Here is a 25,429-nt window from a genome sequence, read left to right as displayed (position 1 = left end):
TCTCCATGCATCTCCCATACACTTCAATACATGTGTCACCAGAGTTTGGCCAAAAAGCAAGATTCATTAATGTTTGCTTTTAGTTTCCTTGGTTAGATTTAAGAAAACAGGATTTGGGTTAAAACAGACCCTCACACAACATAACCACGTGTGTTAACTTCTCCCATGTGCCTTATTTCTGAGTCACAAAGCTATGGCGCTACAAAAGGCAACGTTGATGATGTTTCAGCAGCGACACCAACACAGCAATAGTAGTTAATAGACTGTGTTTACCTCACCGTGGTATAAAAGGGTATTACTTTGTACCGATGTCGAAGCATCGTACCAACAGCAGCACAGCCCACTGCATTTTTTAACACAGTGCTGTTTTTGGTCTAAACGCCTGATAACTCCTCGGCAATCGTCACCTCACTGTGCTTTTTCTTTTTTTTTAAAAGTCAGGAGGAGTTATTAAAGACATCCAGGGGCACACGGTGTTCAGCGCAGCAGCCACTCCCATGACATCATTCAGTCCCAGTGGGTTTAGTTCACACCCAAACACAGTTAAGGATTAATGTATCAGAAAGGATTGATCTTGTTTATGTAAAGTCCGCAAAAGTCTATTGTAGTAATTAAGGATAAATCTAAACCTGAAGCTGTTAAAGTATACAGTACCTATCCTTTATTGATGTTGACAGTGTTACTGTGTTCCCAAAGAAATTAATTCAATCCAGGCTTTGGCCTTCGGTGCCTGCTGGCGCTGTGTAGTCTACAAGCTGAGCAGCAGAGCGGCCCAGACATGCCGGGCCCACAGCCCCTCCAGCACTATGGCAGACAGCAAGTACCTCACATAGAGAGCGGGAGTTTCGCAGTACTTGAAATGCAGCGTTATTAAGTCTCCTGTCACCCTCAGAACCCCTATGCAGGCGTGTGTCTGCGCCGTCCCATAGGCTGAGGCCGTTGTGGGGGGACTGAACCTCAGCTGAAGGACATCAAAGTGTACAGGCAGCGTGCAACTGCTACAGTTGAAGATGGCTATCAGATCATTTTCAGATCCTTCCTGCTGCCAGCCTTTATTGGAATCCTGCTGAGAGATTTATGGGAGATACTGAGGTGCCAGTATGTGTGTTTTTGTTATTTCCTCAGGCTCACACCTACTGTATCTCAGTCACAGTGGCACGGCAACAGAGAGATAACATGAGTCAGCAAACAGGGATTTGGCACAGGAGGGAAATTTTGGTTTTGGGATGCCATGTCATGACAGCCACAACAGCTTTATATTTAGAAGTGGGTTTCCATCGATATTGGGCGGTTCACATGCAAGTCACCCGCTAATGTGTGTATGAGGCACACCCTTAACTACTGGTACTGTAACCATGGCCGGGGTATCCCATGAGCCGGTGTACAGGAAAACCGCCAACGTCAGCGGGGAAAGAGGAAATAAGGAGGGCACAGCATCCTTCCTTTAAGGACAAAATAAGTCAACAGTTCTCTTTAAAGCTCCTGTTAGTGAGATAGCTGGTTTTCATGTCTCATTCAAACTCATCGAATTTGGCATCGTTATTTGGTCTTAACGCTGTTTACCAAAAGAAGAAAACTGAGTTTTTATTCATCCGTCTTCCATGATCTCTGTATTTGGGTTCTCCGGGGGACATCAACTTTTGGTTCCAACTCATTATGTTCCTCAGTCATGTTAGCCAGAACCGTTTGCCTTTGTTAAATCACAGTGTAAGAAACAGACTGCTGTGGATTCCACTCGTTGTGAGTGTTAAAGTCAGGACAACTGAGCCAATGAAGAGAGAAGATACGTGTTAGCGAGACGCAGCTCTTTACATAATGTTGGATGAAGCCAGCGCTGAGTAGTCGTCTAGCGGGAGTCGGTGCTAAAGTTAGCAGGCTAAGCTAACTGGCTTAAACTTTCCGAGTCAAAAGAAGTTAGCACAGCTTGCTAGTTTCCAGGCTCTGAGTGAAATGAAAACATCAACATCTCCTCCCTGATGCTGACTGATATAAAGGGACAGATGACTTAAGTTGTAAGTGCTAGATCGCACAATGTGGGCCTGTAATAAGGAAAAACATTTTTGTATAATGCTTGTACGCTATACAGCACAATGACTTACTCTCGGTACTCTCCAGATGCCTAAAACATAACATTTTTATGTCCACAAATATGTAGAAAAGGGTTTTATCCTCTCTTGGAAAATAAAAAAATGTGCTAAATACCTGAAATATGATTAGAGTTACACTTGTATGTAGCAGTACATTATATTACCCAGCAATCAGGGCTGGGTAATAATGGATTACATGCGCTCAGAATTACGTAATCTGGTTACAAAAAATATATTGCTATATTATGTTATGTAAAATTGGCATGTTATTTGTGTTAAGTACTACACGTTTCAAAATAATCTGACCCAACCTCGTCAGAGATGTTGTGAAATATCCAATTAAATTTTTTTTTTTTTTATGTCCACACTTCACCTTCAACTGTTTTGTTCATCTTTCAGAGGTTCCATTATGCCTTTCACCAACTCCTGGAGGAGATGTCTGACCTTTCCTCCAGCAGAATTTCGGCGAGAAACAGCACTATTAAGAGCCAAAAAAAAGAAGGAGGTTTACCGGATGAGAAAAGTTAAGACATTGAAACTCTGATATGGTGTTGATGTGACTGTCTATAGGTGGTTTCCAGGCCGTGGTAAGAATAGACCCTCTGAATGACGCGTCGCTGCAGCTTTGTTTGACACAGGCCTGAGAAGGTTGACTCATGCAGGAAGTGTGGCTGCTCTAACTTGTTAACATGGACACGGAAATAAAAAGCAAGACATGACACCGGACATGTGCTGCTTACACAGCCAGTGTGTCCAACCTGCAACTCTGTGTCCTTTATATGAAAAACAAAAACAAAACAAAAAGATCTGACAGTCAAAGGTAAGTATAATAATCAGTGCAAGAGAAAGAGACCCAGAAATCTTAGTAAAGATATAAATCCTATGTTTGGAGTTGCATTACATTAGTAAATCAAGTAAATACAATAAGGTTGATATTCTCGGGGTGACTTCATGGTGGCACGGGTGAGGGTGTGGGAGAGGAAGGGAGTATCCTGTCCCTGAAGAAACAATACAGTAGTTGTACGAGCCGGTATTGAGAGTTTGCAGGATTAGTTCCCATAGAGAGTTTAAGATAACCTTTCAGCTCTGGCAGTGGCAACTCCCAACACCTCAGCCGGGCTTGGTTTACACGGTTGGCATGGAAATAGAGACACAGAAAAACAAAAGTGGCGCCACAATTGTGGTTTTCGCCCGGTGGGTTGCATTATCTACAAAGACTTCACTGTTTCACATTTTTCTGCACTTGATTTGGTGAAGTGTAGATAAACTATAGCACAGAAATTGGTGGTTATTTTGTCTTTCAGAATAATTAATGTCAGGGTCTTACTGACTCACACTCGGTATGGTAAATTGGAAAATGAAATGATAGATCAGAGACAAGAGAAACCTTCAGGTTGAGCTCTTCCTTCACTCTCTTTTCAGTAACTATAATTATGCATGCTTTATCAGTCTTTTTAATATGGGATTAGCCCCTCAAGCGATCCGTGATCTGGCTTCTGTTTTCACTATTCATGCCATGTTAACAAACAACGTTGACATCCATTTGATCTCATCAGTCTTTGCTAATGATGTCTGCAATCATCTTCTTGACATGCACCTGAGGTGCAACTGGCCAAGCAGGTTTGAGAGTTTTCCACCGTATTTACCGCTGATGCAAACATGACAGGCGCTCAGTCAGATGAGCTGAACGTGAATATGTGTTCGATTGATGGGGTCACGACCTCAGTGTCCTATCCAATGGCAGGAAGAGAGCTGAATCCTGGAGGAAGCGTGGCGCTCCTACCCACTATGTGTCCCATGACATCCTCAGGAAACATCCATGAAGCCAAGTCACTAGCACAATAGATAACAAGCCAATGGAAGAGAGTGCACGCTTGTTTTTTTTAAAACTCACTAGGAAGCCACTGTGTTTGTCAGGATTTCGGCAGAGGGCTGAGGAGTTTAACTTTGTGGAGGAGAATTTATGGCACGGACTCTGAATCTGTCAACCCAAAGAGGAGGCACGCAGGAGCTGCTGACGGAGGCAGAAAGAGTGGTTGTAGTTATTAGTGTGGTGGATGTGTAATGGGTTTCTGGTAAGTGTTTGAGAGTTGTAGTAGCTGCAGCTGTGGGAACAGAGTGGGTATCATGCGGCCGGCTTTTCAATATGATCAGCACACGTTGAGGGAGCACTTCATCTCAGGAACACTGAACAAACTGATAATGCACCAAATCTGGCCACGAAACAACCTGAGCTGAGAGATGCGAATAAACAGTACAAGTTCAATATCCTTAATGTTAACTCAATAACATTCCAAAGGAGACGTGTTGTTTTTTTTCAGAGCTGATAACAGAATTTGCTCAGGAGTGAGACCTCTTGCTTCTTTATCGTCTCTGAACTGAGCACAAAAGCTACTAGCGGCGGTTGAGCTAACCGGCTGCTGGCACCACATGTTTATCATACACAACAAGCAAGGGTGAAATCTTCATTCAGACAACGGGTGGGACCATCCGGGACAACAGCTACCATGATGGAGGCTGGCCTGTCAACCAAGTTTTACATGCCCCAAGCAAACTCTGAGTAATGAGCTTCAGGACAACATGTCAACAATGTTGTTATGCAAGTGTTGTTCAAGTTATACAATGTCTTGGTGCCAGTGTGAGCACACACGTACGAACAGATACGCTCGGATCATCTTCTTCTCTTTGTCCTTTGTGGTACGCCAATACACTACAGCGCTAGTACAATAAATGCTGCTACTCGGGTATTGAAACACAGAAAAGTATAAAGTGCTGCGGGTATGATGAATTTTTCTAGGCTTCCCTGAGAGTTGGCGCTGCCCTGGTTCCCTCTGCAAAAAGCCAGATGGGGTTTTTTGAATTGGGTTTTGGATTATTGCTGAACTTAAGCACCGTGGCAAACACAAGTTTATGATACTTCCAAGTTTTGTGCAGCAAGAGAACTTTCACAGATGAACACCACGTTTTGAGGCATAAATGAACTACCAAAAGTGAAAAGCTAACGTTAGGCTAACGTCAACACCAAGCATCCTACTGCAATATACTTTACACTTTACTGGCACAAGACTTGAGTGGTGTTGATCTTCTCATCGAACTCTATGCAGGTGTGTGAGTTGTTGTATTTCTGAAAGTTTCAATTCCAATTCCAAATCTATTCCTTCCATCATATAGATTTATTGATATATTGGTTGAATGATTTACATCTTAAACAAATAATCAACTTTAAGATTTTATAGGTATTGAGGATGGAGCTCTGATTGAACACCTCTTTGATAATATTTATTATGGGGGAGGACTACTGAGTTTGATGTTGTCCCTGTTGATGTATTATGCTACTAAATGATGGTGGGTTAACATGCCAAATGTCTTGATTTGTTTTAAGTCATTGTGTCTGAATAATTCCATGACACGAAAATCAATTCATTCATTCACACATGAAATTTAGATTATCAAATAAGCCTTTCACGTAAACAATAGATAAACTCGGTGGGCAGCAGCAGTCCTGCTGGTGTTGAAATACTCAGGGAGTTTTCTGGAGAATGGGCAGGCTGTATTAGGCAATATGTAACAGCTAATCTGTTGAGGAGAATGACCCTTGTCAGAGCCCTTCCCATTTTCCTGTGAATTTTACGGTTATATTGTTGGATGGTAGCAGGACCTCCCAGATAACTAGTTTTACAGATTCTGATACATAATCAGGCAATGTGTGAAAATGATTTCTGTTTCGTATCTAAACACTTCAGCAGTTCAGTGATGTAATCCAGTTTTAACCTCTCCCAAAGGTCCTCGCAGCACAACATAAACTCTGTCCTAGTTCAGTACCTCCCAGAAAGTCAGCGTGATGAGGAAGTATGATGCATACTGAGTATGAATCATTTTTGACCCACCTAGAGGGCTTTCTTTTTTTATAATCATGCCCAGTCCTCAACTGAATGAAATCACCATTCAAACTTGGGTAGATGGATTATTTGTACAAATTTTGCCACTCAACTTTACAGTGACAGCCAAAAAAGAGAACCCAGGCGTCCAGCCTCGGAGAACAGAGGTGTATTGAGAATCTCGGAGTGGGTTGGCTATTTCTCCTCGGGCCGATGTCTCGGTTTGTGATTTTATTCAATTACAGAGCATTTACCTTTCACATAATGTCAACACTGATGTAGAGCAGCGGCGGGTAGAAATGAACTCACCTGTTCCTCAACACACACGTTATATTGTGTCCGAACACGTGCACAATTTAAATGACACAGAAATAAATATGCACGCGCGCACACACACACTCACACACACACTGTGGCATGAGTTTGTTTATCCAGCTCGGTCGGGACTCAAGCGCACGCTCGTCGATCCCCTGTCCATTTGATGTGTGAAAAGTGGAAGGAAATCAAAGTCATTTCCTTCATTCGGGCCGGTGTGGGTTGTGGTTCCCTGGGGCAGGAGGGGCGAGACTGGCAGTAAAGTATCGTTGAGGCTGCAGAGTCTGGGAAGTGTATGGAGCGCCGCACGTTGCCAAAGTCAACAGAGGAAACTGTTGGTCACAGGCACCAACCGCAGGTAGGGGAAAAGGAAGGTGGTCCAAGCGCTGAATTGTAATCTCCGCTCTGAGGAGTTGCATACTTCCATTCGGTGTGATCAGAGAGGCTGAAATCCCCCTCTTCCCTGCTCTCGCGCCTAATTTGTTCATTTGCTTGTTTAACTGAGGCACATTCTCAGGGGATGAGAAAAGTTTGCTCTAAACACAACTCGAATTGTCGAACAAGTTCTACACCATTGAGAGTTTTGCTGTGATCTAGATATGATGCCTTTCTTTTCTCATTTAAATGCTAATAGCTTTGAGGACATCATCACCAGAAAGTGCTGGGAGCAAAGCTTTTCTCCTATCTGGTGGCAGCACAAGGTGAGCACCCGCCTGCAGAATTTGAAATATTACTAAGTCCCGGCGTTGGCGCGACAAAAGGCAGTTGGAGCTTTGTTTGAAGGCTTTTCTTGTTGTGTACCTGCAGTGCACACAAACATGTGGGTGTGTTTGTGTGTGCGAGAGAGAGTGTGTTAGCTGCGGACCTAATACTTTCAGGAATCAGTATTAGCCTATGTTCAGATGCCGGGCAGTGAGGTGGTCGTGGGCCAATGTGAAACAAAGAGCACATTGTGCTTTAAATTCACTTATTGGAGAGCGGGCCAGGGACTATCCAGCACCTCAGGTTGTGATCAGAAAATCATTACCTAGTAGGGCTAATTTGTTAAAGTGCGATTACCTTTTGCCAGCAACAAACAGTGATTAAAACGAGAAGTTCAGTAATTTCATTACAGTTAGTTTGCCCAGTAACAATCAATTACGCCAGAAGTTTGGCAGCGCCGCACCAAAACGCCTCGCCACCTCTTGCTTCATCTTCCCATTGCTCGTTGGTAAGACCCTGAGATGCTTAAACTCCTTCACTTGGGGCAGGGGCTCACTCCACAGACCAGGAGGCAGAGAAACCGTGGCCTCGGACTTCAAGGTGCTGATCCGCATTCAAACCACTTCACGCTCGGCTGCAAACCGCCCCAGTGCCTGCTGCTAAGCTAACCAAATTAGCTTCAACACTGACACATTAAAAGTAAATATTAAAAGTACATCACTATAGAATCTCTTACTTTGTTGGATTACTACTTTTATTTGATTAAACTACATTAATACTTCTTCCATCTTCTATGCAGGTTAAATTCAGGAGATGTGACAAGTTAAGCAACAAAGTAAAGGAACAATATTAATTAATATGTTTGCCTCCGAGTAATTAGTTAATGCTTTTACTTTCTGAGTAATTCTGAGTAATTGATTGATATTTAAGTAACTTACCCAACACTGGTCATGATTTATGTTTTCAGACTTAACAGAGACAGGGCTGTGGAGGAAAGATGATCCGAAAGCTGTGAAGTAAATGAAAAACGAGCAACAGCGAGACAAAACTCTCATCTCCGCGTTTTCATCTCACCAGCCCGAGATAAGAGCTGAAACCTCTCATGGTTCAACACAATACAGACACACGAAGCAGCCTGTATGGAGCATGCAACAGTGTCCCATCTCTCCACACTCACTGAAACCGGGATTGTGTTACGGATGATCTCTTGAACTGTGTAAGAACCGCAAATGCTGATATAACTCCTGGCATCCGTTCATGCCCTGCAGGCAGAGCGCCGCAGAAAGCAGCGTTCACACCTCATATGGAATGCAGGTTCCTTCTGCAGAACATTAAAGCAGCTTCATACACCACTTAGATAGATGTCAACAGCAGCTTGGAAATCGTGCACTGGCAAAGATTTTTATCTGAATTATTACAGTCCAGGCCCACTTAGGAGACGTTTCTGGGTGTAATGCACACAGCTCACCTTGGATTACAGTCAAAGCAGAAATCTACAGGCGATCAGGGCTGACAGCTCCTTTTTGTCTCTTTCAGAGAGCTGGACCGAGTGAGGAATGTGTAGCGACGTGGCTTTGGAGGCGCTGAAGGCCCAGATCCTCACAAAAAATGCCGTGTCCACGGTGAATAGATAAAAAAGAGGAAGAAGTCTACTCGCACTCATCGAAGTGATCCTTTTCTATTTGACTTCTGCCAAGTCACTTTAAAAAAAGAACCTTTATGTCGGGTCAGACCGCAGAGCCAACATCACGGCTTCATATGGAAGAGAAAGTTGAGCCGGACAGCTTCTTTTGACCCCATTGAGCTGACACCTGAATAACTGACAAACTTTCTCTCCAACTCCCCCGACGAACTGGCTTAATGGTGAATTGAGCACACGTAATTTAAAGCTCCAGATTGAATGGGGGGGGGGACAGATAATGCAGGTGTGAAAGACCACTGAATGGAATATGATTAAAAATGGGAAAATGTTTAATTTTCTCAATGAGCTTTAGAAAATCTTCACAGGCGGTAACTCTGCGCCTTTGAAGCGTCCAATCAGTGTTTGAATAGAGCGGCAAATTAAGCATTTTAATCGTCATTTTTTTTGCGTGTACCATCAAATGAATTTCATTTCTCGCCCCCCTTTTTTTATTTCAAATCAGTGGGTACATAACCAAGATAAGGCTTTTAATTTCTGATAAGTTGGACCCAACAATCATTACATTGTCTGCACTCCAAGTCGAGTAAAATTGACTGGGCAGGTCAAACAGTGAATGGGATGAAGTCAAGTTACACTGTGATAAACTTGCATAATGAAACTTTTACCCAGTGAGTGGTCTTCATAGTGCACACTTTTGAAAGTATAACTCAGGTAGGTTAAAGTGAACTTGTGAGAATGCGTAAAAAGGATTTGCTTTAAATCCACCTACTTGTTGATTGAGAGAAAAAGAACACATGTAGACCAATTTTAAGCCAAACCCCGTTGAACGGTTTCCCTCCCCACCTCATGCGTGGGTGGCAGATGGTTGCTCGCCAGGTTGTCACAGCGATAGAAGGCGGAAATACAGGCTACTGATTCAAACACCTCCTTTGTGGGAGACGCTCATCTTACTACAGCAGCTGTGGGAGGGACAGAGACCGAGTTCACGATGTATTGGTATTTTATCAAGTAATAGCAACATGAGTAGCATTAAAAACTGCATCACTTCAAGCTACTTACTAATAACCCATATAGACCGCTATGCTTTTCAGGCAGCTGATGATGATACTGAATGTGTCAACCGTCATCTCATCGCCATACGAGCAGTATCTCTTCAGCCAACCAACAGACCCAAAATGTTGGATTCACGATAATATTTTGCTTCCTCTTCCCATAAATAGTTTACAACAGGTTACATTTCAGAATGTATTGTTTCTCTAGCTTAACTAGATGTGGAAGGTGCGGCTCAGTGACCAACGCACAGAGAATTAAAACCAAGTATGAAGAAATTTTCAGCATCTTTTAGCTCAGCCATTTTTTTTTTTTAAATGTCCACTTAGGAAAGGTGTTATGGCCACAAAGTGTGCTTCTCTTCCTCTGTTTTATTAGTGTAAATTAAAGAACCGGTGTGTAGGAATTAGTGGCATCTAGTGGCGTGTTTGCAGATTGCGACCAACTGAAAACCCCTCGTCTCACCCCGTCCTACGGTGGCCACTAAAAATGCCTAAAATCTGAAGGCCCTCTCTGGAGTCAGTGCTTATTTTGTCCGTTCTGAGCTTCTGTAGGAATGTGGCGGTGCAACATGGCGGACTCTGTGGAAGAGGACTCACCCTCTCTTTAGAAAATAGGTTAATTCTGATGTAATGAAAACACGAAGGTACTTAGTATCAGGTGATGAGACAGTGATGAAAACATAATCACAGTTATCATATTCAAAATGATTTTACTGCCAATAGGTGGCCCCAAATCCTATACACTGGACCTTCAAGTGAACTCAAGTACTTTGTATCATTTTCGATTACATTATAGACTGAAACACAGAACCAAATTAATACTAAGTCGCTTCATATCTTGAGTTTGATAACAATGTCTGTCAGTGTTGTGGTTCAGCTTTATTTCCCCGGCCCCAAAGATCATTTGCTGCTGGTTTAAAAGTCCTGTTGTGCCATCTGAGAGAATGTCATCTGAACTTGCATCTGCTTATGGATTTCTGGATTTTCAAATTTAATAATACAGGTCATATTTTAGACAATATTGCTCAAATGAGGGCATAATTTTAATTACCATGCTCAAATAATTGAATATATATACTTATAGAACTGATATAAGTCGTTAAAGAGACACTGTGAAGTTTTGGAGGAATTAAAACTCAAGATTTTAATATTGACAGCATTAATGAGGGTATAATAGAATCTGAACAAAAATATGTATCTTCTCCACAACTGAGTAAACAAGCTGTTCACAGAGGAAAATAAGGTCATCTGAACACTGTTTGAAGCTAGAGAGGTGGCGGGGTCCACCACATATATAAGTAAAACAGTATAAGTTGTGTTGTTCTTTAAGGTCGGTTGGTTTATTCAGTTTATTTAAAGCAAGTGTATTTTTCAAGTTAGGAATAAGAAAATCAGCCAAGGAAGCTCTTTCTCTTCTGTTTTTTTTTTTTTTTAACTACACAATGCACCTTTAATAAGAACAGCTGTTGGGCTGCCAGAGTTTGGAAACTGCCTTTGATTGGTTTGACAATTTGATCAGATATTTGAAGAGAAGGGCTTCAGACAGCCAGGACCGAGATATTACAACTTACAACAGCATCCATTATCAATAATGATCTGTTATATCTATAAGTGAAGATAAAGCAATAAACATAATAAACAACATTATCACCAGTTATTTATGTCTTACTGGCAGGCTTACATAAAGTAAATGATTGATTAACCAGTGATCAAGTGACACCATCTGTATAAAAGGTGCCATATTAGAACGTCACGTTTTGAACTGGTGTGGTACTAAAGATGACTACATGAATAAAAAAAACGACAGTAATAAACGTTGAGTGTTGAATATGGATGAGCAGGGTCCATCCTGCGGCCCAGCCCGCTCCTGTGACAGCCTACACGGTGTAGCGCGCCAGTAAATCACGTCTCCCCCCCCCCCCGGCTGGCTGCCTGGCTGGCTGATGGGCGGCTCGGCTCGCCGCTGCCCGCCCTGTGGGTGTGTTTAAGGCAAATGGGCCTCTGCATCCACCTGCTAGCGCCCTGCCTCCCTACAGTCAGGAGCGCCCAAGTTTTCCTGAGGAGCACACGCTGCGTGCCTGGACCTCTTGTGCGCCACGGGGACTTTGTTTCACACGCCGCTTTTTTCCCACGAGATGTTGGCTGTGGCCGCGCGACGACACTGTCTCCTCGCCTCGCGATTCTCTTAGATTGAACTAAAGAAACATTTCCTCCTTTGTTTTGTTTTTGTAATATTTTTTTTTTTTTAACTGCTATTTTGTGAGTGCACACTGAGAACTCCGGGGCCAGTGTCTGACCGCGCAGTGCGCACAGGTACGGACTGCGCTCCTGAGCGGGGACTGAGCTGAGGCTGCACCGGGATTTTCTATTGTTGTTATTGATCTCAACTTGGAGACGAAAGTGAGCGAGCTGTTGGAATTGGTTTGTTCAATGACTTGTAAGGTCGGATCTGAAGTTATATTCGGAGAGCTGTAACAACAAGGTAAGCTTCATGGAGCTGCTGTTTTCCCCTCCTATCCTCTATTAGACCTGCTTTATTATGAATGCTTTATAAAGGTGACCTGTCCGCAGCCGCGCGCTTTTTTATTTTTTTCTATCTCTGTATTGTATCATGTGGAGCGTTCCTTCAATGCTGTTCTGTTTCCTCCTTTAAAGAAAAAAAAATATCTGACCATAATTTTGATTTCCGACTGATCACACCCTTAATTCTCCCATGAATCAGTCTCACTATTTGTTGAACCGTGCGCTCTAATACCACACCAGACTGTTTACAGTTCTGTCGTCCATGTGTAGCCAAGGCTGCCAGTCTGTTACGCACACATTTCTCTACTCTATATCATGTTTCAGCAACATTGAAAAAAAAAAACACACACAAAAAAAAAACAATTGCGTACATTTTTTAGCAGATCATATCATGAAAATCTATTAAATCAAGTTTTAAATTTCTACTGTTTGCAGTCTCGTATTTCCAGCCTTTCGAGCTGAAGCAGAGTGGGAGTCTTTTTATTTGTCTCAGTTGTTGTCAAATGTGACAAATCATCATCCTCAGTGTTTCTGTAATGATCTGGAAGCTCTCCAGAATATGGATCCTTTTATTGTCCGCTGAATAAACCAGCGCATGATTCAGGAGGAGGGTTGTGTTGCAACTTCACACACTGATCCCTGACCAGCATTTGCTTTTTTTTGGTTTTGTTTTGTCTCTGACTGTAGGACTGTAAGTTTTAATGGTTGCATTGCATTTGTCCAACATGTGGCTGTGAACAAATTGCACACATAAAGAAAGAAGAAGCTGAAAGCGTCAGTGGATGGCATTTTTCATACAGAAATGGTCCTCTTGTAAACTTGAACACTCATTGTACGACACAAAATGACCCAGAATAGATGTGTTTGTCTTCGTGGTGTGATGCGAGTGGTCTCTCTCAGCCTCCCGAGCAGTGCCCTGTTTGACTTCATCAGCTTGTGTGAAGCACTTGGCCTCGGTCTCAGAACAAACAGCTGGATGGTTTACAAATTGTCAGTAAATAGCCGAGGTTTAAACAGCTGGTTATTGCTCATAAAGCCAGGAGAGCCGACCGGTCTGAGTGCTCTTTGGCTCTGCTGACGTCTCCGAGGGTGCGTTAGGGATGGAGACCTGCTCAAGGAGGGCAGGTCTGTAGGTCAGGATGATGTAGAGCCTGGTGGGAAAAAGTTTCATCCAACCTTCTGTGAGTGGATTCGATGGGGAAGGGCAAGAGGTGACCTGTTGGACGAGTCCCCCTGATGATTTGTGACGTTTTGTGGGGATCATTGTGGTCGCTCCCTGGTGTCCATCACTCATTAACTCCGGACTTTACTGATGAGCACCGCTGCATTGTCTGGAAGACTTGTTGCAGTAGGCGTCTGAGCCTGTCATCATTTGTAACCCCTTTAAGCCAGAAGTTAATATTTTATTTTCGATTGCACCGATCACAACATCTTTTTGTCTCTAGCAAGTGTGAGGACGTGGTACAACCTGGCATTAGGTGAAGCAGTAATTACAGAGCAGCACATCGTGTCATGAGGCAGGAATGTGTTTTGGGAGAGGACCAGGAGAAACGCTCCTCTCGCTCGAGTCAGCGCGATCTTCCCATCGGTTCGTCACACGCGCAGGCACGAACTCTGAAAAACAAACATAATTTCTACCAAATGGAAGTGTGTACACGTCTCTCTGAGAAAAAAAAAAAAAAAAAAGCTTGGCTCCTCAGTTCTTCGGAGCTGCCACAGATCTGGGTGTAATCTCCACACCTCGCTGCTGCATCGCCTAAAAAACTTGCGGGGATGACAGGGCCCCTGGGAGCCCGCCGTGTGACATGTCACATAAATTAGTGAACGAAAAACAGACTGATTGTGGCAGGAGCATCTCTTCTCACGCCTGTCGTCTTCTCTTTGTTTTGTTCCCTGCAGAGATTTTTTTTTTTTAGAAACACTTTCTGTGAGCGACTGGAGGTCGGTCGACCATGCAGCTGGACGGTCTGTGGACGGTCCACGCCCTCCTGGCACTGTCCGGCTTCGCTCTCGGGAACCCGGTGATCAACGATCCGATGGCCGCGCCCCGCGTCTTCATCTCCTTCAAAGGTAGGAACCTGAGGCTAATCCTCCGCTCTCTCTCTCATTCCTGGCTTGCAACTGGTGTTTCCAACTCTTCCCACTTTCTGCTGGTTTCTCAAACTCCGCTGGCTCGTCGTGTGACTGATGACACGACGGTTGTGTAAGTGGAGCGATTGCGGCTCTGATACGGGCTGAGGGTCTCATGTTACACCACAGAGGAGACCACAAGCAGATCCTGCAGTTCCCATCCTCTGCCCCCCCCCCCTCCTCAGTGTAATAGTCACCAGATGCTTCCACTGACTTGCAAACAATTAAAAATGCAAACAGTGACTGAGCAGATGCACATATTGAATGTACTGTGTGAATGTTGTCGGGGCTCATTTTGAAACAATACACTTGATTATTGTTTTAGTTAATCGAACGCAGAGTCTTTATCCTCAATCATCTTTATTATGGAATCCCTAAATTGGAGCCACAAAGAGAGCTGGGATAATAAGGAGCATGTAATAACTCCACGGCCATTATGTGATTATTCCCCTGGCGAGGCAGGCGTGTACTCCAGGGGAGCCGTTCTTGTGCTTTTCCGTGCAGATTAGGTGAGATGGGTTGCCGGGTTCCGAGGGGTGCAGAGTGACGGGGGGGGGGGGGGGGTATTATCGAGAGCAAATTGCCAGGATCAGCCAAGCAAAGCGACGTCCCCGAGGCCTGTCCTGCTCCGAGATCAAGCCTTTGATTAGCATCCAGAGAAAAGCCGAGGAGGGAGCGAGCAGAGGCAGAGGCAGCAGCAGCAGCGCCCCTGTTTGCTTTGCTTTCCATTTCCCAGCGCTACCCCCCCCCCCCCCCCCACCCCCCCCACCCCCCAAGTACAAGTTGACTTAATTAAGTGGACTGGCACAGTTCATTGTCGAAGGCGTTTTCCTGCTTTAATCAAGTGGGATTTAACACATCAGTGAGCTCACATCCAGAGCTCAGCAGTTTTTTTTGAAAATATCATTTTAGTCAGTTCTTTTACACAAACGCTGCGTTGTCTTCAGACTGCTCCGCAAATGGTGCCTTTCTGTGAGCACACTGATTGGATGCCTTTGTGTAAGTGCATCTTTGGATGGCTGAGCTCACCCGAAAGCGGCCGACTACTCTGCGGCTGACACGCAGGCTTGGAGGAAAAAGGCTCTGCTCTCCTGCTTACCTGTGTGTGTGTTTGCCTCTCCAGTCAATATGAATTTCACAGTCTGCTGCTGCTGCCTCTCTCGGAGGAGTGCACCCCCCTCTCCATTCAATATTATGACTCTCTCTCCCTTAATTGCTTTTTGAGAGGCCCATGTAGTCCTTACCTTGGCAAGCTGGCTGCACTTCCCCTGATGCATCGTGATGGTGTTAAGTTTTTTTAGCTCGAGCAGTTTGGGGAAGGCAGTTTGCCTCTGAGCTGCGACTTTAATGGAACACAGTCTTTCGACAAGTGTGGACAAAATGCAGGTTTTTTAACGCGGTGGAAAGAATGTGTTTAATTATCAGTCCCCTGTTTATAATTATTGATCATTATGGCAGCGAGTCACCTTTAAGAAAAACTTAAGTTGCAGCTATAAAGCCCAGCGTTTCTCTCTACACATGTTCCAAACTGATTAACTCGGTAGCTGAGGAGCGAGGTTCACAACCATGACCTCCATCTGGGAGGCCCACACTTCCCTTATTAAAGCAGGTAGAGTAAATCATGGGACCTAATTGCTTTGCTTTGGCTTCTTAAAGTGTGCACAGATTTTTATGGCGGGGAGACAACCTCCTGTGGTATTGGAGGAAGCCAACACAGTCTCCAAATATTCATGGGATGGAGGGTGAAAAATAAACACATTTCAATAGAGTCTGTAAAGTCTGAGGGATAAACCGTGGAAGTAGACTTTGTTCAGGCTTATCACGTCTCCTGCGCTCGTAAGCCGAGGAGGAGAAAGGGCAGAGTGAGCCAGGAGAAAGAAGTCTGCCTCAGTTTAGACAGAAGATAGGTGTAATCAGTGTCAGATGAGCACAGCGAGTGTTTCGTAGAATGAGGAAAAGGAGTGAGGCAAACGCGCCATAGATAATCATTTGGCAGTTTAGGGTTAGTTGAGACAAGACTGCTGTCGCCAGCAACCCCCAAGAGAGGATTCATGTTAAAAAGTCAACGCGGAACTGCTGAGAATCTGATCTTATGAGTTAACACACACCTAAATTGACCCCTGGCATGAAATTCAAGAATAGCGTGGGCTAGTAGTGCAGAGTGAAGGTATTTGATTGTAAAATGGTTCACTGTTTTGGACCAGAGTCATGTTTTTTTCTTTAAATCTGCAGTGCAGAACTTTTGTCTCTCCCTTCTGGCAGTGACAAACTGCTAGTTCCTGTAGCTCACTCTGACGCTGTGGTTGCTCCAACACATCCACATCCTTTGATTACCAACGATTCCCAAAACAACATGAAGCATACTAGCAGCAGTTGGTCGCAGTTTGGTTAGGTTAGAAAACTACGTGGTTGGGTTTACAAAAGAAATTGGAAAATAAAAAAAAATAAGACTTACGTTGGTTAAGTTACATATGTTGCTTTATGTATGCGACTTTTGGTTTCACACGGGACTTGAACAGCGGTCTCCTGGGTGAAAGTTCGGCGACCCTTCTGTCCAACTCAACCGCCTCCTGATGCAGACTTTGTCCCTCTCTATACTCACCTGTCACCTGACTTCCACCTTTGCTGCCGCATTAATTACAACAGCCACTAGAGGTCAACGTCTAACAATGAATGTCAGTGTTTCCCACACATAAACTTCACTTTTTTGTGGGCCGCCTGGGGATATCAATTGCCAAATATATCTAGCGACTCTTTATTTGTCCAAGAGAACGAGGTGATAGGACAACTGGTGGACAATCTGTGCTCACTCTACACACGCTCTGCTGAGAAAGTGACCTGTCCTATTGAATGTAGACTGTAGCTGTTGGGTCAGCTCTGGCAAACCAATCTTTAATGGTTGACGAAAAAGGCATCGCCCCTGGTGTGCCAACACAGGAAAATCTCCACAGTGTCTAGATTTAAAAGCTCGGTTACACTGCAAAATACAAAGAGTATATCTACATTTGATAGGCTTAATCAGTGTTGTGTGAACTTGGTGAATTTGGCAAGAGCTTGAATGAAGCGTGTGTTGATTTATAAGTACAAGTCCTGAACTACACATTTAATGCATTTCAAGTAGGGCTGCAACTAATTTTCACTATTGATGAATCTGCCTGTTATCCTCATGATAAATCAATTACTTGTTTTCCCTATGGAGTGTCAGAAAAAAGTCCCATAGCTCAAGCCGATATATGAAAATCACTGATTTTATTCAGCCATCAGTCCAGAACCAAAATGCATTCAGTTTATTGTCATATATGAAATATAAAGAGTGACAATAATTGTTCTCATAACTGATTAATTGATTAATTGACCACTGCTTGTAGATCTAAGTTCAAAGTGACAGCATTTTATAATGACACACTTCACTTTGATAATAAATCGATCCCAGCCTGGCCACTTTTAAACTTGAATCAGTTCTTTAAGTTCCGTGGAGCTGTGTAGGTGTTACATTATGAGACCAATATTGTTCTTTGTGAACAGGAGCAGAGTGGTTGTATATCATAATATAGCCTATATTTAAGCCATCGTTCTTGATTAAACTCTTTTCAAATTTAGTGCCATCACGTCTGCACAGTTTTTTAAGCTGCCCGTCACTGAAGCGAAACCCTGAATTAACATGTGAAAGGATCGTGTGAGAGCGTCGCCCCTCCGTGAGACTCCTAAGTCACGCAAGTGCCTCTGTGGCGTAAATCCATTAAGAGCTCGGCTGATTTATAAGAGCTTTTTTTTTTTTACATTCTGGCTTTTATATCAAACTGTGAGGTACAGAAGACATCTCATTTTCTGAATGGACGAAGCTCTCCTGAGGGAAGTTTTGCAGAGAGTGTGACGTTACTGCTGTTGGCCAACATTCCCTCTGTGACGAGTTTGAGTTGATGCATTAAGCAGATCCCAATCTAAATCCACGCTTGTGACTCTGCAACTCCTATAGCACAACATAAACCTCCGCCTCATCTGGGCTCCCACGATTTCATTCACAAAACATCAGCGCTTCATGTGCACTTGCTTACAATGGCGACTTAAAGAGCCTTTGGAGACATCTTAAAGATGTTAAACCAAGGCTTCTCTCAGCCTGCTTAGATAAGCAGACAGCAGGTAAACACGGGTTCAGGATGCACAGAGGCACAGGGTCAACAATCTGCACGATAGTAAATTTTCACTCCGTAAAGGCCATGCAGACGTAACCTACAGCCGAGGGTGGAGCCGCGCGAGAATTAACACAGCGCACCGCTCATTTGGTGCTAATGAAATTTGAAACGGCTGCTCTGACAACTAAAGCGATGGAATTATGGTCTCTCAGTACAAAGGAAAAGTCCTTTAAATACCATAACAGCACACAGGATTACAGCCCCCCCCCCCATCCTCCTCCCTCTGAGTACACACGAGGCCAAATCCTCAGAGACGACACCAGAATGTGGGTCAGAATTGCCACAGCGCACAAGCTCACCGCTGCTGGGGCAGGTGGCAGTGAAAGGAAGCGGCTCTGGCTCATCATCATTCCAAATATTTCTCATCTGCACGCCCTCCTGTGAACGGCTAACAGCAGGCTCCTATTTATACTCCTCAGCAAAGTCTTTAGTCTATATCGGGTGCGAGTGTGTGGGTGAGTGCGTTCGAGTGGGCAGCGGGTTAGAAACTCCCCTTTGGGGTTAAATGCCAGGCATTCTGGCATGTGTCAGCCCTTGTTATGCCGGAGGTATGTTCTCGGTGCTCAGGAGTAACCAACAGATGAGGATTAAATGTGAAAATGTGAGCTAAAAGCAGCTTAGGAGCGTGTCCATACAGTGAAGTAGTTGTTGTGATCGGTCAGCGGGTTGCTATCAGTTCATCTCTGGGCTCTCCCTTTTACTGCCGCCCTGTCACTTACACTGGTGAATGTTTAAACTCTTATTACTGTCGTTCACACAACGCATTCCTGCGGTCACTTTCTTCCCTGCGCTGCCGAGGCACACATTAGCGGTCGAAATGACGCTCTTATCACTGATTGACGGTGACATCATGCAGCCTGAGTGTGTGTTTAAATGAACAACTATGATGTGGTTTCTTTGGCTGCACTTTGAGGCAAACGCAACGTGACTTGTGCGTTTGTTCGAGGTGATCAAATATGAAGCCTCCTGTGTCTTATCATCAGGATACCTGGAGCACATTTGTACACCTCCGTCCTGACTCTAATGTCACGGTCCTGTCAAACCACATATAGAAGCCACAAAACCACTGTCCCAGTAGTCTGGCACCGATGCTGATGTTTGGCTGCAATGCCTAATTACTGTTTGCGAGGCAGCGAAGTAATGACTGACAAACCACTATTTCTCTGGCCATGCCCCAGACCTCAGCTTCTCTCCACAGCCTAAGCCAGGTTATATTTAGTGTAAAACTCCTCTCCCTCAGCAGGCACACGGCAGTCATTTGTAGCGCCGTGGTTAACCATTGAACACGGTCGGCAGGGTGGTGACGGTGGTTTAAGTGCAAACGCAGCTTGGTCCGGCACAGCTCGCACTCTGCTGTGATTCAGCTGTCGAGACTGTCACTTTATTGCGAGGTCCCGGTTGGCCGGGAGCCATCCTTAACAGTGTAAAACATTTGATATTGGACTGAGTGGGTGTCGAGGGGTGTTGTAGCAAAAAGAAGGCTGTGGTGGGAGGTCTGGTCTGAGCCCAGTGCTCCAGAAACTGTGTTAATCCTCCACTGTGGTGCACATGACTTCAGAATCACGATCCCTTCGAGCTAATGCATCTGGAGGTGTGTGTTTTTGTGTCGGGGAGGTTACCTAACGGCAAACTGAATGGAGTGGAATTTGTGACCCATTTTGACCACGGATCACCGTGGAACGGTATAAAACTCATGCAGGGCAAACAAACCTTCAGTTGTCAATGTATTATTCCAGAATAGAGGTGTGCAGTGTGACGATGATGAAAAAAAAAAAAGTCTATCGTTTGGTATTATGCTCTATTGTTTGTCACCAGCACTTTTCCTTTTGGATGAGGCTTTGTGTTCGGCACAACATGGATGTAGGCAAGACATTTGCATGAAGGCAACACAAACAAAGATGGAGAATGGTGAAAGTGAAACATTACAGGGCTCCAGGGTGCGACTATTTTTTGGTTGCACACGCACTCAGAAATCTGGCACACTAGAGGTTATCGCAATTTCACGTTGCATGTGCTGTGATTCAAATGAAAACACATGTTTACACCTTTATTCCTGTTTTAAATCATTTACAAAATATGTTATGAAAACAAATTACAATTCAGTTAAAAATGTGATTTCAGGTGCACATAAATGAAACAGTTCGGCCCACCAGTGCAACTATTTAAAATGTTAGTCTGAAGCCCTTCAGAATGGAGTTAACAGCAGGGGGACTCTGACAAGTCGAGACAAAACGAGAAACTAATACCTAAAAGAGGGGCTGCTTCTGTCGCAGATATGGAATTCCTTATATTGGGATAAAAGGTTTTGGTGACATCGCGCAGCCCTAGTCTGGAAAATCAAGTTGCTTTATCTCTGCGCTGTCAAACAATAACCCGCGATTCGTTCAAAGCTGAATTGATGTCAGAGTTGAATGTTGCCCACCTTGGAATCCATTTATCTCTTTGACAAAGCTGAATACAAAGCACATAGTTATACATGTCAAACTGTCTCTGTACTCATCATTGCATTCCAATAACAACAATCATCCTGATATAAAATATGATTGCTGACCGGCCGCAGTCATCGTCCGAAGTCGAGGCGCGGGTGATTTTCTAGTCAGAGGCAATCGTTAAACGTCTATAAGTCTAATAGTCTCAGGGTGACAGGTTAGGAATCAGAGATTGATTAGCTGTCTGCCTCTGAGACCCTGGTGCCTAAACTACGCCCCCTATTTGGCGGATGACTGATAGGAACATGTTTGCACTTATCTCCGGTCCAGTTGCTTCATTGTTTTCATTTGAATGCGATGAAGATGATCATGACAGCTGGAGACAAAAGGCAATAGTGCAATTTACATGGTGTTTGGTCACATTTAAAGAGCAACGCCACTGGAATTCAAGAAATCTGTGCAGATGGCGTTTCAAAGGCTGCGGATGCACGGATGATATTTATTCGGATCTGATCGAAATCGTTCACACTGAACAAAGTGATCAGATAAGATGTGTTTACGTGCCCCAAAGCATTCAATCAGAATGTAACTCTCATATGCAAAGTGGTTTTCGCCTGCTGTGATGCATCTAATCTGACAGAAATATGACAGAAGAGGAGAAAATTCAGTTCAGCTCATTCATTCATTACGCCTGTTGATTCAATATTTAAGACGTTGTGTCCTTGGAACAATATTTGTGTTTCTGGTTTGGTGGATTCTGGCTGCATTTGGAGCAAACAATCCTTATATCTTTCAAGATGGCCAGCAAAGAAGTTGTGTCGGCCATAGACCCTGTGGCAGACTCAGGTTGTTTGACGGGCAGAGGCGAAGACAAATAAAGAGGGCACCAGCTGTATGCGGTCTGGCACCAGCCAAATGAAAAGGCACTGGAATGGCACCCTTGGCGGCACTTCACCACCGGAAGGGCACCGTATCGTGTTTCATCTACCATAGGGGCATCTAAGAGGGCACTTTCACTGCGTTTTTTCGAAACATGTGGGTCCTCTGGTGCAAAGACCAGGTGTTTCTGTCCCTCACGAATGCAACTCCACCTATTGTTAGTCACACGGGAGGCAAACACGTGCAGAATTTTTATTTTTTTTTATTCCAACCAGAGGGAAACACTTGGATGAAGTGTATGTATGTGTTGTCCTGAGTGGGCTATTGTTCTGATTATTAGTGGAATATTAACATCCGCGTCTGACGCTGATTCCTCATTTATTGCTCTCGAAGCAAATCTCCCCTCTCTGCTTGTAGAGATCCATCAACATCATTTTGCATTTGATCTGAGCATGTTTTACACTCATCAATAATAAAAAAGGAATGTTATGCTGCACAAATCCGCCTCCATAAGGCTCAGCATTTAACCTCAACTATTAAATCTGTCAGCCACATCAGTTTTTTTTTTTTTTTTTGCAAGACAGCACTGCTCCTGTTCTCACCCGGCTGCCTGTCAGGTGTATGTGTGGGACAGACGTGTGATATTCCTCCTCCAAAAAAAAAAAAAAAGAAGATGCTGGCGCCTTTCAGCACGTTGCCCCCGAATCCAGCAGTGATCTCGTGTCCGTCTCTGATGGCGCCAGTTTCCCTTTTGCAAATGAAAAACGCCGTCACGGTGTCATCCCCGCGCCGTGCGAGCCAAACATGAGCGCTGTCTGCGCCTCCCACCCGGCGCTGATGCTGCAGCTCCTGGAATATCTGTTTTATTCTCCCCTTCCCAGGGTTGTTAAACGCACACAGGCCTTTCTTTATGATGAGCGATGAATCGAGTCATTGTGTTTGAGTGTTATAGAATATAGCCACTTGGCACCTTGAGCTACTTGACTCTCATGCCATATGGCCGCCGGTTTTTAAAGTGTATCGCGGGCTGCTTGGGTGGTCCTGATGTCTGATGAAAGAGGGAACACTATCAGTGCTTTGTCTTTGGGTTCTCCCAACATCTGGCCAATGGCTGCTGCATATATTATGTGTGTGCAGGTAACAAGTATTCAGAACATCTCCAGGGTATTATCGTTGGCAGGGGAAACTGAAGGTGACACAGTGCCGTCTAAATATAGTCCCACTCATCTCTGAATGCTCGGTTTCCTGCTGCACTTCGGTCCGTCTTCCCTCTCCTTCTCATTTCTCTTCCCCTGGCACTGGACGGGCAGTAAATGCACGGGGACCGAGGTGTTTGGGATTCCTGGCATGGAAGCCCTGCTCTCTTTTAGCATCTGCAGAAAGAGGGATATGTTGTGTTGAGAGCGTGGCGTTCCCTCTCTGGTCAGGGTTTCACCTGTGGAGCGGCCTCCTGAGTCGGGTTACGGGGCTCTGTCAGTGCCTCGCCTCCGGTGAAACCGAGATCGTCTCTCCAGAAGACTGAGGACCCAGTGTTGTCTGTCCGTCTTGTCTTTCACGGGCATGTTGTTGCATCTGTTGCCCTCCCCTTGAACCCCTCCCCGCCGCACTGGAAAATACCAACCAAATTGTCCGGATTCTGTGAATCACTTTCTCCCCACCGGTGCAGCATCTCCGCCCATCCATGTGTTTTTATTTATGGAACTACAATGGTACTTTTTTTCCCCCCCTCACCCAGCTCTACATGAAATGGACAAAACAACAGAATTAGAGCAGCCATTACAAACAGAGCAGAGCTGACGCAATTATGCCTTTTATGCCTGTTATGCAGAATATGCACAAACATGTCCGAGCAGTAAGTGATCCCACATGGTCCAAAAAAAAAAATGGATAATAAGTCTGTACTTGGTTATTTCCTGTAATCACAAAGCCTGCCTGGCGAGGTTTTCTCCCTCTCTGTGGTAGCTGGAGACCGTGTCAGTCACATCGTGGGAGTCCTGTCAGGTGTGATTAAACTTTATGAAACTTCCCAGTGATGTGGAGAAAACTGTCACTCACCCTCTTTTGTTACTTTACTTCCCCTTTGTTCAGGAAATGCGTTCTCAGGCCTGACATATTGGTTGAGGCGAGCGAGGTGGCCAGGTTCATCTGAGCCCGTTATGTAGCACAACTGCCAAGCGTCAAGGTTGGTCCCTTTTCTAGGTGGCATGATTAAGACTTCCTGTGGGATTTTGTGTCTTTTCACACCTGTGAAAGCAAGGCATTAGTGTGGACTGGATAAACAGGTTGAGGACTCAGACTGGCTTTGTCTCTGGGAACGCCACTGGGGCCGAACACTGTATATTCTTAGCGCTAGTGTTTCTCTTGTGGCAGATTAAGGTGTCAGGTGGAATAATGGTCCAGACGGATTAGATGTGTGCGTGGACCCAGCTCAAACCTGCGACCATGGTTTCATAAAGGGTTTATACTTGAGAATGTTCTCAACGGTGATGTCTTTTCCCAAAGTGTTTCTTGTTCAAAAAAAAACAAAAAACAAAAACCACTGTGAATAAACAGGAAACACAATGGAAAAGGACTTGGTTATGATGGGGTAAGAATATGCAATGCAGAAAATATTGTTATTATCATTATTTTTAGGCTTTTAGCCTTTATTCAGATAGAATGGAAAATATTTTGAATTGGGGAGAGACACGGGGGATGACATACAGCAAAGAGCCACAGGTTGGATTAAACTCCGGGCTGTTATTGTAGGGAAAACGCTCCACCAGATGTGCCTGGCCGTCCCAAGTACTTCTTTATCTTGTTGTCTGGATAAGGAGTTGATTTGACAACCAATGTCGTTCAGCTATCCACATACAGATTTTGTTATCTGATATCAGCAGACAAAGAACTGGGCTTGATATTTGGTGCATGGCAATGGTAATTTTATCTGGCTCTATCAGTTCCCTTGGAGAGCTCCAGCGATTAGTCAATAAATCGATAAGTCAATCGAAAGAAAATGAATAATCTATTTATCTGTTCCAGCTCCTTAAATGGAAGGATTTGTTGCTGTTCTTTGTCATTCATGACAGTAAATGAAGAGTTTGGGGGATTTGGACTGTTAGTTGGGCAAAACGGCAATCTAAAGACGTCACTCTGGGCTCTGGTAAATTGTGATGAGCATTTTTGACTTTTTATGGACTTAAGTGTTCTTCAATCTTGGTCCTCCTTGTCCTGCATGTTTTAAATGTTTGCTGCCCAGCTCATCATGGAGCTCTGCTGAAGCCTGATAAGGAACCATTCGTTTGAATCGGATGTGTTGGAGCAACAAACATCTAAAAAAAAAAAGAAGCAGGACCTGGGTCCCCAAGGGTCAGGATGGAGGAACACTGGACTGAACAATCAATCTGTTAAGCGTGAAAATAATACCGAAAGATCAGTTGACAATAACAATAATCATTCCTCGCACTCCTATTCCCTTGTATTCCAAAGCACTGCCTTCAGTCCCTGGACAACTCGCCCAGAACACTGCAAACTGCCTTGTCTGCAGTCTCTCGTGTAGAAACTCTCTCCCTCCACTGGCTCTCTGTAATTGCTTGTATCATATTTAAAGCGCTGGCTCA

General features: G+C 44.3%; 1 protein-coding gene across 3 annotated transcripts in view; it reads left to right on the top strand.

Annotated features, from left to right (window-relative positions):
• The first annotated feature begins 11,656 nt into the window (after positions 1 to 11,656).
• LOC115583927 (semaphorin-3F-like) overlaps positions 11,657 to 25,429 on the top strand; it is a 68,351-nt gene continuing 54,578 nt past the window's right edge. For 2 of the 3 annotated variants that reach the window (XM_030421183.1, XM_030421180.1), the window contains exons 1-2: positions 11,657 to 12,158; positions 14,099 to 14,269. In XM_030421183.1, coding sequence (XP_030277043.1) covers positions 14,152 to 14,269 — 118 coding nt within the window. In that variant the 5' untranslated portion in view covers positions 11,657 to 12,158; positions 14,099 to 14,151. The remainder of the gene's footprint in view (positions 12,159 to 14,098; positions 14,270 to 25,429) is intronic. The other variant, XM_030421182.1, reaches the window with a different exon arrangement.

The sequence above is a fragment of the Sparus aurata genome, chromosome 6 (assembly GCF_900880675.1).
Source record: "Sparus aurata chromosome 6, fSpaAur1.1, whole genome shotgun sequence".
In the NCBI taxonomy this organism is placed as follows: Eukaryota; Metazoa; Chordata; class Actinopteri; order Spariformes; family Sparidae; genus Sparus; species Sparus aurata.
Note: the sequence above shows the minus strand (reverse complement) of the source record. Positions and strands in the feature narration are given on the sequence as shown.